General features: G+C 27.9%; 1 protein-coding gene across 1 annotated transcript; it reads right to left on the reverse strand.

The window, feature by feature from the left end:
* Positions 1-5,086: 5,086 nt before the first annotated feature.
* On the reverse strand, positions 5,087-18,534 carry LOC149890664 (uncharacterized). Its single transcript, XM_090081186.1, has 10 exons — positions 18,398-18,534; positions 13,393-14,727; positions 13,033-13,232; positions 9,734-9,941; positions 9,154-9,513; positions 8,854-9,010; positions 8,411-8,550; positions 6,385-6,761; positions 5,688-5,741; positions 5,087-5,543 (listed from the first exon to the last, which is right to left on the reverse strand). Exons 1-10 carry the CDS (start codon positions 18,504-18,506, stop codon positions 5,238-5,240), a joined length of 3,246 nt encoding a protein of 1,081 aa, XP_089937312.1. The 5' UTR covers positions 18,507-18,534; the 3' UTR covers positions 5,087-5,237.
* Between the last annotated feature and the right edge of the window lie 258 nt (positions 18,535-18,792).

Genomic DNA, 18,792 nt, shown 5'->3' on the forward strand with positions numbered 1-18,792 from the left:
GGAGACAAAGCTATTTGCAAGAATGCCTTTTCAATGTCTGCTACAAAGGCAATTCTTTGGGCGCAAAAGTGTAATAAAATTCCATATAGCGATGTAGTTAATGACGGTCCTTGGTATAGACAGTCATTTAATGAAGGACCTTCGACAGAACTGCTTGCATCGAAAACAATCCTAATTTTACTAGTAACTTTATCATCTCTTAATACTGGTTGGTGTGGTAGATAGTGGACTGTTCCATTAATTCCATTTTCTTCAAGTAATGGTTCTATAACGCCTTGTTGTATTTGGTCTTTAAAAATATTGTTGTACGATTCAAGGAGTGAATCATCTTTACTCAACTTTTTTTGGAGACTTTTGAAACGTTTGATACATAAATCATAATTATCACTAAGTGGTGAGTGATCTTCTTTAAAAGGCAACTTGACATTATATTGTTTGAGGGTATTATCATATTTAATGGTGTGACGAAACCTATCAACAACCTCTAAGTTACATTCATCAATTTCTCTTATACCCCAAATCGATGTCATGGATTGTTTTAATAATGATTTAAGAGATGGATCTGATCCAACAAACATGACATGAGCAGTGTTTACGCTACAGTGCTGATTCTTACTTTTAATGTTCATGGGACCACTTAACAAAAAGCCTAATTTAAATTTTATTGCGATGGGATCAAAATGATTTACCCTAATAATAGTATTTTCAATAAAGGACCAATAGAAATCAGCCCCAATCAGGACATCAATTCTTAAGTCCCTGTTTTGCATATTGCTATCAGCAAGCCTTAAATTATGTAAATGTCTATATTTACCTTGTGCAAGATTCATAAATTGTCCATTAAGAGGTGCACAAATGTCTTTCACATAACAAGTAATTTTCACAACTCTTTCAAATAAACATTTAATTTTTAGCTTAATTTTTAGCTTAATTTTTTCTAGTTTTTCTCTAGTGTTGTTGTTGCCGAAGGTTTTGATAGTAATGTTTTCTGTACCTATAGATTCAAGTTTTAATTTACTGTATAAATCAGGTGATATGTAACTAAGTTGAGAACAGTTATCAAAAAGTATTCTGCACTTATGTAGTCTGTCATTTTTGTCAAAGACATCTGTGGAAGCAGTTTAAAGTAAATAGATTGATTGTTACTACCTGAAATTGCTGTTAGTTCGCCTTGAGTTTGCAGTTCAAGATTTTGTTGTTCTTGACAAAGTGCTATGTGATGGTTGTTACCACATTTAAAACATTTAATACGAGATGTACAGTTTTTTAATATGTGTCCACTTCCTAAGCATTTAAAACAGAGATGTTTGTCAATAATAATCTTTTTTCTATTTTGGATATTTGTTATCAATTTACAATATTGTGATTTATGTGGTTTATCGCAAAAAATGCATTTGACAAAATGTTGTAAATTATTTGGATTATTACGTTCAAAATAAGAGTTATTTTTATTCTTTTTATTGAAATTAAACTGATGAGACTTTTTGCTACTATTTGGTTCTTTATAATTATTGTTACTGGTAAAGAATGTTTCTGCTGTATAACTTCTATCAATATTGTTATTCAAAGTTAATGATACTTGCTCTCTGGCACGTAGTTCTGTTTTCAAAATATTAATGACTGTTATTACATCCCAAGTATTATTGTTATTGAGTTGTCTGTTAATAATGAGATTAAGTTCGTCTGGTATTTTCTGTAATATAATTGGAATAAGGAGTGGCTCATACATTTCATTGTTAATTCTAAGATTTTCTAGGCTCCTGATTTGTATTTCAATTTTATCTAATAGGCCTCTTAATTTTTCTATTCTATTCAAATTTTGCACTTTTTCTAGGGATAAAAGTTTTCTCATGAGAAGATACCATGTTCTGCTTGTTATCATAACGCTCTTTAAGAATGTCTAGGGCTATCTTGTAGTTTTCATTAGTCAGGCTAAGTCCTGATATAGATGATAAGGCTGGACCTTTGAGTAAATTACGAAGGTAAGTCATTGGTTGAATCGTATTTTATGTACGTAAACTAAAACAGTAAAAAGCGCAACTTTTTCATTGCATAATAAAAAGTAATTAAAAAGTTCTTTTGTTTTCGGATTATTTTTAAACAAAAGAGCTTGCATAATTAAGAATTTCTCAAAATTTTAAATTTTATTTTAAAGAAAAGTTTTAAATTGAAAATATTTGTAAAATGGAAATAAGTGTCTTTTATTTAAAAAACTGTAAAATGCCAAGACCTCAAGCATCTCGTATTATTGTTCCAGATAATGAGTTAGGTTCATTTTCTTTTTAAGATACAATCTTACCACATTAGATCGTCTTTTATCAGACCTAATGGCTAAGGTCAAATGTGGCTGGCCTAGACCGATGTGGTTGTATCAAACTAATGCTTTTCTTTTTTTTCTCGGCCGCTCTTCAAAAGGGAGGCAAACTCAGGATCAACGTTCTTCTGGGTTTTCCCTGGAGAGGAGTGAGCAGTTTGCAAGGCAGTTGCTGGAGGACTTAAAACACTACAATACCTCGTCTTTTATCAGATGAAAGTTCGGTCGCAAACAAGGCTTTAACTTTTAATGAACTCCTTAAACTAATCACATTAACTTATCTAGTTTGAATAAATTAAAAAAAAAAGAAAAAAAAAAGATAAAATTTAAGAAAATGATAATAACGAACTTTTATCTTAGAAGTACTCAAAGAACGTGATTTAAAAACATATTTTAGGTCTTATGAATTGTTGCATAATTATTGCATAATTATGCGCTTTTCCATTAATACGCAAAGTTGCGCTTTTTACTGTTTTAGTTTACGTACATAAAATACGATTCAACCTAAGTCATTTTCTGGATTCCTGATAGGTCATTGTTTTGATTAATGGCACAGTCAAAGTTTTCTATAAATGTTGTCCAACTATCAGGTTCACCATCAAAACTATCTAATTTTAAAATAGGTAATTTCATTGTTTTGTTTTTAAAGCTACTTGAGCTACAGTCATTTTTGAGGCCAATTAATTTCAAATGTTTGTTAATTTTAGAAATTTCATGTTTAAATGTAAGGTTAAATTCAGTTGAAGATTCTACTTCATTTTGTAACTCTTCTTCATCCTCTATAAGTAAGGATATTTCTTCATCCAATTGTATGATTTTATTAAATTTTTCGTTTAATGTATCTTTTAAATCATTTAAATTTTGATATTGATTGTCATCAGTATTTTCTATAATATCCAAAGATTTTTCAAATAGTTTATTTAAAAGTTTTATGTTAACAGTTCTAATTCTTCGTTTAGCCTGAATGTTAGACATTTTTATGAGAGTAAAACATACAAATATATCTATTTGCAAAACAGTAACTATCGTATATCCCTCCTGATTGGGTAATGAATATTTGACCTCGTGACAAGTGTTAAGAATGTTATAACTGACTTAAGTAAATAATCTCAATGAATGCTTATGCAATAATCTAAGTGCTCAATTCAATGACAAACTGGATTAATGTTCACCCAATAACTGCCAAGTAATTTAATTTTAATTACGACAAAATATATAAATATAATTTAGTAAACTTAACTTTCTTTAGTCTTTAAATCTGTTTATATTTCTTGCATCAAAGATTATTCAGGCGTTATCTTCAGTTTTCCGTGGACTCCATTATTTTAGTTATACTTTCAACTAAATCCTTTTTTGTCTTTTTGTATAATAGTAAATAACACGAAGCGCTTTCAACAGAACAATATTTTTAATGTACTTTTACAAGCAAGGTAAAATGAAAAACGGTAAGGACTTATCCGCTAACAATGTTTTTATATAAATCACAAAAACAAGAAGCACTGTCCGCGCTAATGAGCGCGACAGTATGCAAGACACAAAAGAAACGGAGCCGGTATTTCAACCTTCTATAATGCCATATTTAATTCAAATTTTGTGTTATTAATCCAATGAAACAATCACCATTAAATGTGCATTGAATCAAAATCTTATCTAAATGTTTGAACTTTACGTATTCGCGGCGATCGAGTGGTGATTGAGTGGCAATGATCAGTGATCTTCACTAAATCACTACTGAGCAGTACTAAATCACCAATAATATAATCACAGGCCACCAACCCATCGCCAACCCATGCTTCAAGGTTCCAATAGTGTATAATTGTTTGTTAAAACTGCTTTTTTCGCATTTCGTTTACTTTCTGAACCTTTCAGGTTAAATTTCGACTCATTCAACCATAATATTCGTTTTCATTATTCTAGTTTCAAACTTATGTAAGCCTTTTTTGGTTAAAGCCCAGATTCGAAATGGACAATTTATAATTAAATTGCAGTGCTGTTATACAATTTAACGGTATTAAGATAAAAGTTCCCTTTGTTTTGAATCATTACTATTTTTATATTGTTCTATATTCATAAAAAAAACAAACAGTTAAGAGACATACCGTTGATAATAAAACAAGAATAAATAAAACATTTATAAGCAAATAGTATAAACTGTTTTTAAATTAATTTAAAAGTTTTTCTTTCATGGAAAAGCATTTTATTTCAAAGTTCCCTTGGTTTTGGAGGATGGTGTTGTTATGTTTCAAAATCAAACGATCGCTTTTTTTTTATAGCGGGATTTCGTAAAGTTTAAAAAAATCAGCGCGATAAAACTATTTTCCAATGCAAATAATTTTTTTTTTAAGTATATAAATTGTATTCTTGCTAAAATACCGTGGTAATTAAAGAAAAAATTACATTGCTTCCTGGAAGCAAATACTTGAATTTATTACCAAAGTTAAAGTTGAGCTTTATTTTATGGCGTTGCAAAAATAACTACAACATCGTGAAATCTTTAAAGAACTGGGCGTTCATAAAATAGCATACAATATTTTAAAAGAATAAAATACATTTTCACAAGTTTACTTAAGAGCTTAAAATACAAAATATAGTTAAGTATTAAAAAAATTATATATATATATATATATATATATATATATATATATATATATATATATATATATAAAAATTAAAAAATTTTAACTTAAACATAAAAAAAGGATATCTTTCAAACAAATTTGCAATCGTTAATGTTGGAATCGTAATTTTAATTTATGTTAATTTGTGTTAATTTCGGCTTATAAAATTCTAAGTATAAAGAAAGCCGGATCTGAACTTGTAACTGCTGAAAAGAAACTAAAAAATAAGTCAATGGCAAAAAAGTAAAAATAAATAAAAAAAAAAGAAAAAAAAAAATCAGCAAGTGATCCAGTTAAACTGAAGTTTAACTTATAGTTTTTTTGTGACTTAATTTGTCACAGTCTTCATTTTTTGAAACGAACTCATTTCCAAAAGACTTTTTTACTGGTTCAATGTAATTGTAGAAACCTTTAGTTACATCAGAATAAAGAACATTTTCTTTACACTCGCGTCTATTGGTAGTGCTGTATGTATGATCTATCTTTTGATCAGACGAATAAAAATTATCTTTCATCGTTTCGATGTTGCTATTCTTGCATTCACTCGGCTGACAATTGTCTGCAGTATTTTTTTTCATGTAAACTTCTTTAGACATTTTGTTATCAAATATCTAAGAAGAAGTAAAACTTTACAAACATTTAAGGAATGAAGATTTAATAAACGTAGACGATGAATTAAAAAAATTTTAGAAACAATCCAAAAATAGAACCAATAAAATCTCAGATGAAACTGTTAAACCAGATTGCCAACTTACCCTGCTTTCACGTGAACCATCAATATGGTTATTGAAAATAATAGGAGCCGAATTCTTTAAAAAAAATATTAATAAAAATGACAAGTATAAGCATTAAAAATTTAAAAAAAATATTCTCAATCAAAATACTCAATTGCCTACTGCTTGTAAATGTGATAAAAAAATTTCATTTTTTAAGTATTGAATTAATTACCCTCTACTATTTGTAGTATTTCATTGAATGACAAAATAAATAGTTCTTTAAATTATTAATAGAAACGAAAATCTGACAACACTTATAAATATCTGATTACACTTATAAATATCTTATTACACTTATAATAACTTCCTTTTAAAGTCTGACTGCAGTGTTATAAACTGTCAAATGATAAACAAACTTTTAGAAAATTACCCTACAATGTGAACAATCATTTTCAATGTTGTTTTCTACTTCAAGTGAGAAATACCTGTCAGGTTTTGGAGGTTAATCTAATTTAATAATAAAAATGTGCTCCAAAACAATAAAACTCTAAACGTCTACTCCTTTCTGAAAAGCCTAAATAAAATTACTAGAACAGATTTTTGCAGATTACCTTGGTTACTAAACTTCAAACTGGTGTTACTTAAGTCTTTTCTGGATAAAGTTCAAAGTCTGACAGTAACATGCACAACAACATAAATTCCATGTAAAAAAAAGGAACATAAAGTAACTTTAAACCTTGTCAGAGGAATTCTGTTTTCTTCTTCTGTAAACAAAAAATGCAACAACCAAGATAGCTAATACAATAATGGCAACAATCAGTCCAATAATCCATGAATAGTTGCTTGATTTCTTGTCTTCAATGCTGCTAACGGATTTCCCAGCAATTACTGTGGGTGTACAAGGAAAGCCATACCTTTTCATGATTTCACAGTCAGCATCATTTATGCAATGAAGCTGTTCATTACTGTTTAACATTTTACATAGAGGCATACTGCTAACTAAATTATAGTCGAGATCCATAAGGATAAATTTGACATACATATAATTTGAACCTATTGGCTGTTCTGATGCTGCTTCAACAAAAAACACAATGGAATTGCGGCGTTTTCTGGCTGAAAAATAAACCATAAATTTTTAAGATTTGTAGCCTGGATAAAAGTAGACTTAAGACATAAAGATACATTTGTCATAAAGATACATTTGTGATAAAGATCCATTTGTCACTTTAAAAAGTAGAAATTTTTTGGAAACAAAAAGTTTTTCGCTCAAAATCTTAAAAGTTTTAATTTTCATTAAAACTATTTCAGTAAAAATAAACATTTTATTTTTGTCTTATAAATTTCTAACTTTAGTGATCAAGGGTACCATCAGCTTTTACACAACATGTTCTAAGGATTAAAGAAAACCCTGTCTATTTTCATTACACAAAGCAAAAATCATATTTTGGATATTAAGCTTTACAACATTTTTCACTGCATAAACTGTGAATTAGAAGAACTAAAACCTGTTTTATACATCATTCGGGCTAGAGCTCATGATGACGAACAATCTTCTTATAAATAAGATACTGGTACTCTCTTCTTCCACCTATATTGGCTAAAATGTATTAGTTTGTATTCTTAACACTTATTATTTTATGTCATCTCTAGCACAGTATGTTTACATGCACAGTATATATGTTTACATGCACTGTATATTTTTTAATACAGTGTTTATGCTTAAATGTCTCAATTTTAAGTTGAGTCGAAATCTCTGGGTGCATTTGGTTTTGTTAAGTATGTTTTTAAAGGCCTTTGACCTTTTTTTGTTGCATTTATTTGCATCAAAAAAAAAAATTTTAATTTTTTATTGTTTGTGACAAATTTGAATGTGGAATGAGACACCTCTAATCTATGGTGATACAGATTAGACATGCATTAAGACAGAGTTTCATACACACAGAGCTTTCTTCACGCATGTAGACAGAGTTCCTCACATTTTGGAGTTTCATACACTTAACAACTTCATGACTATCAATTTAAAATTGCAAAATTCAATATAAGAATTATTTAAAATCAGTAGAAGTAAAACATTTTGGTGGAGGTAAGTGAACAATTTTGGGGAGGCAAACTCTATGTATGATAGCATATTTAATGCAGCCGATCATCTTCACTTTGTTCTAGCTAAAACAACATTTTTTTTAAACATTCTTTTTTTGTTTAGTGCTCTGAAAATTAAGCATTTCAAACTTATTAAAATGAGTTGTTTAAATAAGTGTTTCAATGATGGGGATAATTATGCATAATTATGTGATTTAATAGGTATAACTATGTGGTTTTTGTTTGATCTCTAAAAACCTTTTTTGAAGAAATTTTTTAAAGCATTTAAAGTGGTGATAGGTGCTGAACATTACTTTTGATAACTCTGTGTTTTAAGACCTCAAAAGGATGATTATTCTAAATTAAAATTACTTGTACAAGAGATAAGCTGTGGACAGATCTACCCCCTTCCTGTGCTAGGTCCAGATAGTATTTTTCTAAGCCCTGTGCAGATAAGATTATGAGAAATGTTGGTTTTGTAAAACTTGCAATTCAAACATTTTCAATATCCATATCAATATTGAAAATGAATAACCTTTTTCTCAATAAATATTTTTTATTAATAATGATTTATAAAATTGACACTGGAACAATATCAATTCTAAACCTCTCTTGGTAAGGGATACTGTCAGTATAAGAATTCACTAAACATTTAGTTATAAAGAAACAATAGAAATACCTACAAGAAATAGGATAGGAGGTTGAGTTTCCTTCTAAGGTTTTTTTGACAAAGAGCTCTATTTTATAACGAAAATCTCCAGAATAGAATGTCTTAAAATCAGTATTAAGCAACACAGGAAGCACATACTCTCCACTAACACATCTGAAATAAAAAATAAAGCTTGAAAAAGTATTAAATTCATTGAATTTGAATAAAAATCTAGAAATCCAAACCTAATTTATTATCATTTAACATTAATACTAGTTGAAAGCAAAGATCAGTGTAAAATATAATTTATATGTAAAGTCTCCCTATAAAACATTAAAATATATTCTTTGCTACTTGCTTATATTTTTACACAGAATATAAACATAAAATATATATTACATATTTACATGTTTACACTTTATGAGCATTTAACAAGTTTGCATGAAATTATAAGCAGAATTAATTATATTTGTCTACCTTGTTTTTGACTTTATAAAAGTAGAACATGATGTTGTTGAAGAACATTGATCATTGATGCATAAAGACTTATTGCGGTCACAGTTTATTCCAGTGAGACCTTTAAGACATTCGCAGCCAGAACCATATTGCACAAGTGGTTCTGGACAAGGCGCTCCTGGAATAAATTCAAAACATTAAAACACGGGGAAGCAACACAATAGTTTATACACTAAAAACATTTTTTAGTTTTTAAGCAAAAACACCAATGCCAAATGATTCGCCATGATCACATACAAGAAAGAAAAAAAAAAAAAGTACCTTGAATGACAAAGGTATCTGAAGCTTCAATGACATTTGACGGAATTAACTTATCCCAACACTTGATATCAAGTTTAATGAATCCATTTGTGTTAACTGTCTTGAAACTCTCATTATTTCGAACAGTCAAGTCAATCCCAATAAACAAATTATAGCCTAGACTCCTATCATAACTGATAGAACAATTATACATGTCAATAAACAGTTTATTAGTTAACTCTTTGGAAAGACAGATTCCTTTGCTTTCATTTATATCAGGATCTTCAATTAATATCTGGCTTAATAAAGAATTAGCACTATGCATATCTGGAGTTATGAGAGTGTTGTTTAAGCATAATCTGGTCGGAGCTTCATTTAAATCTAAATTAAAATAAATTATGAAATTAAAGCCAAGTATGAAAAAAAAATTCAATCTGGTCGGAGCTTCATTTAAATCTAAATTAAAATAAATTATGAAATTAAAACCAAGTATGAAAAAAAAAGTTCAATCTGAGATTTTGAACATCAAAATAAATTATTTAAAAATTAACTGATGAAATTCATTTAACATGAATTAGAAAGAATTTACATAAAAAGTTACCTTTAACTTCAATAGTAATGTTGCTTGAAGTTGATAATGGAGGTTGACCATCATCAGTGCATAAAATTTTCATAGTAAAGTTCTTTTGTTCTTCATAATCAATTGATGCTCCATTTTTTACATACAAACACATGTCTTTAATCTCAAAAATTTTGTTTTCAACATCAAACCCACATGTAACTTTTGACTTAAAATCAGGATCAAACACCTATAAATTAAAAAAAAAAAAAAAGAAAAATAACATGTGGACAGGATTGTTGCATTGAGTTTATGTAGTTTATTATACTTTTAGTAGTATCTTTTTTAGGAATATCTTTTAGTAGGGATCAGAAATTTAAAATAGTACTGAAAATTTTGATCTGAAGATTTTACGTGGCAATCAAATATTCCACTTAGAATCTTTGGATATAGTTTGAAATAGGATTAATCTGAACAATAGTTATCATTTTCTTTTTGGTGCACTTTATCTGTTTTACTTAATGTCAAGAAAACTAATTTTATATCATTTCAGTTGTATATTGTATTGAACTATTTTGTTGGATTGTATTGAAAGATGCTTAGCATGGGAGTGGTTTTTAGATAAAAATATCATTTTTTAACATGGCGACAGATTTCAAGTTACTTGTGCAGTTTGCCTGAGGTATCAGGTACTCAAGGTATTAATGTTCCAACTCCAGAAGAGACTAGCTCATCCTAAAGAAAAGATCTCTCTCTCTCTCTCTCTCTCTCTCTCTCTCTCTCTATATATATATATATATATATATATATATATATATATATATATATATATATATATATATATATATATATATATATATATATATATATATATATATATATATATATATATATATATATATATATATTATATATATATATATATAGATATTTATGTATGTATGTATGTATGTATGTATGTATGTATGTATGTATGTATGTATGTATGTATGTATGTATGTATGTATGTATGTATGTATGTATGTATGTATGTATGTATGTATGTATGTATGTATGTATGTATATGTATATGTATATAGTAGCAAAAAACAATTTATGTATTTTGATGATAAAATTGTTGAAGCAAAAGGTTGTTTTAAAATCTTTTTTTTTAAGCTAGAGTAAGAGTTCCTGTGCAACGCTTCCCTTTATTATGTTAATGATAATACATCTATTGACAATAATTAATTTGTTACTATTTTTTTTACCTGGGAATAAATGGCCATTAGGTTAAAATTAAATGTGTTATTTTTGATTTATTTCATTTATCTGACTTGCATTTCCTCTGAAAATGATAATATTTGTTATTTATTAATTAGATAATATCCTACCAAAAATACTTTCATGAAATATTAAATAGTTTTTGAAAATAATCAATGCCAAATCTGATCTAGTAAAATTTAGATCGAATGGGTAAGAAAAGTATCTCTGGGAGCATTAAATGACAAAATGAAAAGTCAAAGATTTGATAGGTCTTTAAAGTTAGCTGAAAGAAACAAAAATATCATTTTTCACCAGACTTTATCAAATCTTAGGATAAGCATTTGTAATTTAACCAAAAAGTTCAATTCTTCTTTAAAGAATTCCAAAAAGTTCTTCCTTAAAGAATGTTATAATTGGCAAGAAAACAGTGAGAAAGGTGTTACTCACCAAAGGATCGCCATTTAAAAACCACTTTTGACTGCAAAAGACCACCTAAAACAATAGAAATGGGCCAAGAAAGAATCAACTGGTCTGTTGAAAAATGATCTTTAGTAATTTTTAGTGATGATGCTAGTTTTGAGGCACTAAATAGCAAAGGAAAAGTGTATGCTAAAAAATAGAAGCAGGAGAAGTATTCATCTAACTATGTTATATTAAGGTTACAATGAGGTGGAGGCTGAAATATTCAATAAGAAAGGCTACAAAGTTATTCCTTGGTGTGCTTGGCTGCTTGATTTCAATCCTATTGAGCATGTATGGAGCTGGATTTGGACAGAAAACTTGCCAAATATAAGATAACTTTAATAGAAAATCTTAAAAAACAGTCTTCAGAGATTTGGGCAGAATTGCCAAAGGATTATTGCATGAGATTGATTGAATCCATGCCTTGTTGCATCCAATTATGCATAAATGCAAAAAGAGGCTACTTTAAATATTAATTCATGTTAAATATAAATTCTATATTATACAGCATACTTGATATTATATAGTATATTCATATTATGTATAATATACTTTAGGTAGAATAGGTTCATAATAAAAATATCAATTATGAGTTTCAGATAAACAAAAGTACTATTAGACAAATCTCTTAGCTGCTATGTATCCAAGCAAATGTTTTTTTCTTTCCAGTTTATATTTGATTTAAAAGATTTTTACTTATGTCAAGAAGTTATCAAAGTTATAATTGATGAAAGAGGTATTAATAATCTTAATACAATTAATATCTTTAGATGGGGGTCAAAACTTCTTAAAAGTTTTCATGGAAAATACATGTTTTAATGTCGAATTTGCCCCTTTGTAGAACACAATAACATTAGCTTAAGTAACAACTCAGAACAATATGTTGAAGCTGTTCATCACAAATTTGAAAAAAACGGTGAATTATAAAAGAATGTACACCAAAAATATGGAAAAAAAACGAAAATCTGCTGTAGCAGATTTTAATTTAAACAAACAATAGATTTAATACAGGGTGCTCCAAAATTTACACATGGTTTGAATTGAACAGAAAACACATTTCTTTTTCTTTAAATTGAAGTTTTTTTTTTTATTGAATCATGAAGTTCATATGATATGGTTATGTATGGAATAGCACATCAGACAAATAGCCTCCAAGGCTTTGCTGGCACATATGTATTCTTTTGTTTAAATTTTCCTAGAACATTTTGCATAAATGTGGCTGGATTTTGTTGATGCAGTGCTGAATTTCCTCTTTCAATGTACAGATGGTTGGAGGCTTATTGGCATTTGACTTAAAATAATCTATATATTGTTTTGCTCTTAGCTTCTAGAAGAAAGACAGTTTTAAAACACCCAATATATATATATATATATATATATATATATATATATATATATATATATATATATATATATATATATATATATATATATATATATTATTATTATTGTTTTTTATAAAATCTTATACTCATATAAGAGTGCTATTATGTATAAATATATATACAATTATATGACTTGAATGTTGACATTATGTATAAGAGTGTGTGTTATATTAATGATAATACATCAAATGAAGTAAAAAGAAAAACTGTAAACCACAACAAAAGCTACACAGAAAATGGCAAAAAACTTGCCTCAATGCATGCACTCTTTGCTCCTGGAGAACTGTTTTCAGAAATATAAGCATCAATAGTTCTAATACCAAACGGCGCTTCATTTACATTTTCCACAGTTACTTGAAATTGAGCAGATGTTGATTCCCCATGAACATCTGTTGCTTGGATAAGAACCAAATACTCAGATTTTGTCTCATAGTCAAGAGGTTTTAAAAGAACTTTAAAATTGAATAAATAAATATAAATACCAGTTAAAATAATAATTTTTAAATTAAATTTTTTATCAATGATCATAAATAATAGACAATATTATAGCTAAATGAATTACCTACAAATTACTTTGGATTCACAAAAACCAACTTGAAAAAATTAACTTACTGATATCTGTTTCACATAACAGACTTTTTCCCAAAAAACTGCAATTTATTCCAGATATACCAAATGTTTGGTTATCATTTGAAATGAGAAAGTTAATTGGCTGACCTTCAAGGTCAATAGCAGAAAGTTTTCCAATGACCTCATTTACAGATTGGTTTTCAAAGAGAGTTCTAAGAGTAAGTGTAATATTTACAGGATGGTCGTTTATATTTGAGTGATATATATTGATATCTTTCTCTAGAAACTTTTCATCTGGATCTTTATCTCCACATCTTACACGGATTACTTTAACAGAGTCTGTAATGACATCAAGTTTCTTTTTCAGAACTACACTGCTTCCATTGAGAAAAAAATATGTCTGATCACCAACTAATGACCAGTTGTAGTCTTCTGATGTATAAGTAGGATTAAGAGTGTCATGGTCAATAGCAGAAAGAACTCCAATTACAGTATTTATTGGAGTGAGATTGTTAAATGTAATTTGAGTTATTTTTATATCAGTAGGGGGATCATTAATGTTCTTAACTTTTATTGCAAAAATTTTTTCTAAAAACATTCCAAGATTATCAGTAACACGAATATTTACCAAATAGATACTATCATTTGCATTAGGAAGACGAAAAACCATCATACTTTTAAGCATGTTATTATCTATATAAAACTGATCAACTTTTGGCTGTATTGAATATGAGAGTGATTGATTTAGTTTGTCTGTTGCAGATAAAATTCCTATTACAGTACCAATAGGAGCATGTTCTAATAGGATATTAGATGAAAGTGTAAGATTTTTGGGGGGGTCATTTGATCTTCGACAAAAGTAATCATTTAAATCTTCATTGTCCCATTTCATAACTCCAGACTGGTAAATGCATGATACAGAATCTTTTGCATCATCATAGTTTTCTCCAAAAGGCAAACCAATAAATTTTTTTAAAGAGTATTGTTTGGGATTGCTACAAGAAAGCTGACATTTTTCACCCAAAGACAAACCTTCATCACAAATAGAGATTGCTTGTTGACATAAACTTCCAAAACCATCTGAGGTTGTTTCTTGGCAAGGTCTTAGAACTATAGGAGCGCAAGTCTTTGGAGAACAAGTTTTATTATCTAGATTTAATTGGTATCCAGGATTAGTACATGTACAGCTTCCATCTTGAGAATTACAGTATTGCTCACAATTATTATTTTTAAAACCACACGAAACATTTTCATATCTCATATAACAAGAGAGACAAGCAAATATATCCCTATATGTACTGTTCCGCTGTTTAAAACCAGTCACACACAAATTGTTCTGACTGCATGAGCTCCACGGTGTCCACTCACCCCATTTATCTTAAATACAATGTAAAAGATAATCAGCAAAAAATATTCTGTGGAAGCAAAATATAACATAGATAATTACTCTAAGATTACAACTAACCATACTCTTCCTTACATTTTTTAACATATACAAATTACAAAACATATGTAAATTAAAAAACATATAATTTACAAAACTTATCTAAAATTAGATCTTTTCAAAAGAAAGTAATAAAACAAACTTTTTTGTTTCAGGAATTTTTTTCTTTTTGATAATCAAAATTGAAAGAGAGAAATAAACTTTAAATCTGTTAAAGACATTCTTGCTGTGATAGGTGAAGAAAAGAGCATCATCAACACAGTTAAGATATTACTAACCGTGCTAACTCTCTTTCTTATTTGTTTTATTTTTTAAAAGCAGACTATAATCCAACAGCTAATAAATGATTATGAAACTTTAAATCTTAATTTCAGTTTTAGATTCAATGTAATACAGAATCCTTCAAAAGTAATCATACTGTTAGCATGCATTCACTAGAGGCTCAATATTTTTGCAACTAAAAATGGACTAATTTTAAAACTGTCATTTTATGAGAAATCGTTGAACGAAAAGCATTTTTATCTATTATGAATTAAGTATCATAAATTATGTATATATTAATAGATATATAATAATAATAACAATAATTTCTTACAATAAAATCTTCATCATAATTTCATAAATAAACTTGAAATTACCAACCCCAGACCAGCAATAGAACCCTAGATTAAAACTGCTCTAGTAACATGTTTTTATGCTAGAGTTTAACTTTTTTTAGTTACAGAGTTTCTCCCTTATTTCTCCATACTAGATAACCATCAATTCCTAAGATATTTTATTTTGACTTGTCTAACCATAGAACATTTCTGTAAAAGAATTTAAGCTTTTGCTCATCATTTTGTGCAAAATCCAACCACTTTTTTTTTTTTATTATTATTATTATTATTACACTTTAGATTGTGCTTTTTTTAGCGCTCTTACAATTGTCGATTTACTGGCTAACAATTTAATTTCATCTTCAGTTTCTATTTGGATTTTTTGGTGCACTTAATGAGGGATCTGTGTGTATTTTCTTTAATATTTATCTTTTTTCATAAAAGATGTAGGGTGTTAATAATTAAGCATACATTAATTAATAAATACAAAATTTATCTGATTACATTTTTTCACACAAATTTAACTGTATAATTAATTTTTAATGTTGAATAATGTATTAAAAAAACTACTTATTCATATATATAAACTAAAAAACTTTTTTTAACCAAAATGCAAAGTACAGATGAAAAGCTATGGGGTACAAGCATAATAATTAATCTATAGTGCTTCAAAGAAGAAAACAGATGCAGTAAATTATTTAGGTTAAAATTTTGTAAAAAAAATAATAGGCGCACAAACTTCTTATTTGATCTCTGTTCTACTTTCTTCTCAACCCATTTTGTTATTTGTAATTATGTTGTTAATTAATCTATAAGTTTGACAATTTGCTATAGAGGGTTGCATAAAATTGCTTATGATGACTACATTTAAAGCCTTTTTAAATATTTTGTTTAGATCTAAAAGCTAAGTAACACAGAAAATGGATCGAAAAGCAATAAACAAAACAGCAAAGTAACAAATAATAGGTATGAAGGATAGCTCAAGATCAGTAACATAGAAATAACAAGTAGATTAAAAGTTTCAGAGAATTGCTTCAGAAATACCCTTAAAACATTTAAAATGATAATGGCATCCAGTTTCATGCAGGATTTGGAAGGTTAAAAAAAAACTACTGAGCTCAAAAACAGTCTTTAATTTCATCAAGTAAGAGCAAATCCAAGGCTTAGTTATCATGTATTAATCAACATTTTCAATAAAAATCATTAAAGCTTCTTTATTCAAATACAGTTAGATTTTATACAAGAAAAATATTGGTATTTATGCAACTGTTAGAAAACCCATGCTGATGGCCAGAGATTGGCTCACAAAATTAAGGTGATGTAAGGAGAGAACTGGGTAATTTTTGAAAAATTGGAATCAAGTAATTTTCAGTGATAAAATTAACTTTGAAGTCATGAATAGAGAAAGCAAATTCTTGTCAAAAACTTTAAATCTGAATAGTATAGTAATTGCTTTGTTAAACCGAGTTTGCAAGGTGACTGTGGAAGTGTTGGTATTTAGGGCTGCTTTAACTTTAATGAAGTAGATGTGGGTAACATTTGTACAGGCTAAATCAACCAAGAAACCTATATTGAGACACTAGAAAACTGCATGGTTCCATCAATAGACATGCTGATTGATCAAAATGAATGGTGACAGTTTCAGCAAAATATTGACATCTGCCCATATAGTTAAACCATAGATGAAAGAAAACGAAGTAGATTTATTGCCCAGGCCAGCTTGATCACCAGATTTAAATCCAATTGAACCCATTTGGGCTTGGATGGGCAAAGAAATGGTCAAGGTTCAAATAAGATCCATAAATAGTCTAAAGCAAGAACTCGATGTTAGGGTTAGGGTTAGATGTTATTTAAAAAAGAGTTCTAACCAAAATTTGCAACAATCTTGTTAAATCAGCTTGCAAAAAAGCACATGGTGGATATTTTAAATACTAGTTTAGATATTTATTTTTGCTGCACCAATTTAAATGTATTGCAGTATTTTACTTATAATTTTTGTTACTATGTTTGATAACATTTTTATATGCAATTTGTATGTTTTAGTGTGTCATCAAAGATGCAAGATTTGTTTAACAAAAATATTTCTTGCATTTAAAAAAAAAAATAGTTCAATATCTTCTTTAGTTTCTATTTTGTAATACTTAAAATAAGCTTTAAGCAAGAAAATCTTAATGCGGCTATTTTTATTGAAAGCACTGTATACCTTACAGATATTACTCAGAGAGCTTTAGAATCTCCAAATACTAATCTTTCCCAGTAGTCATAAGATAAAGTAAGTGTTAAACCTGATGGTAACAGATATCTTTATATGCTTGTGCTGCCACACAAATCCAATGTATTTGTACTTCATAAGGAAACAGAAGAAACTTTTTATTAGAAAATATTAGAGAAAGACAAAATGAAGTTGTAACATTTAGTAGAGAAAAAGTTGATTACAATATTTTGATAGTAAAAAACACCAATACTAATTTACCACAGAAACTAAAATATAACAAAATATTGAGGAGTATATTTGAACAAATACCCTGGATTTAGGAAGCAGGGATAAATTGCATCATTTATGTGGCCTAGCACAAAATCAAATGCCACAATAATAGCTAAAGTATTTTATGAAAGTTGTATATATATAAACCTATTTTTAAATCATTTTTCTACCTATTGTTTTTACTTTTGATTAAAAAGTTATTTGCAGTGGTATTCAATTATTAGTAATAACATTCAAAATGAAATGACCAACTATAAATACAGCCCCATCTTTCGGATAAACAAAAAGAAACTTAAGTTTTTTTACTTTTATAAACAAATTTGGACAAAACAATTATCAACTTTTAAAACCTTGTTTAAAACTTAGAAATAGGTTTTTAAAGCCAAAATAAATTCTTAAACGATCTTGTTTTTTAAAATAAATTAACAAATCAAAATTCTTTAGATTTCTATGAAATTTTTTAAAAACAAAATGAAAATATTTTCAAAAATATAAAGAATCTAACTAAAACATAGTATATACCACCATTATCACAAGGATTGCAGAGGCTTGTTACACAAGAAGCTAATTCTCCCAATGTAAAAAATGTTACAAAATATTTAAAGTTTGATTTTCTAACTTTTGTAAACATGTTTGTAGTTTATTATGCCATTTTCACTAGAAAAAAAAAAATTATAATAAATTTTATTATAGTAATAAATACAATTATAAATACATAAATATATATATTAGGGCGGGTCAAAACCATGCTTTTTTTTAAATTTTTACAAGCAGCACTATGGAGTTTTTTAATTAGTATAAAAAACTATGTAGACTAATTTTATTTTATTTTACACTCCCTAATTTTTGCCCCCCAATTTTTTTTTTTTTTTGGGTATACATTCTATTTACATAAAAACTTTAAGCAAAAAAAAGTT

Source organism: Hydra viridissima, unplaced genomic scaffold, assembly GCF_058129835.1.
Source record: "Hydra viridissima isolate aposymbiotic clone 2 unplaced genomic scaffold, HvirCarnegie_v1 scaffold_3, whole genome shotgun sequence".
Taxonomy (NCBI): Eukaryota; Metazoa; Cnidaria; class Hydrozoa; order Anthoathecata; family Hydridae; genus Hydra; species Hydra viridissima.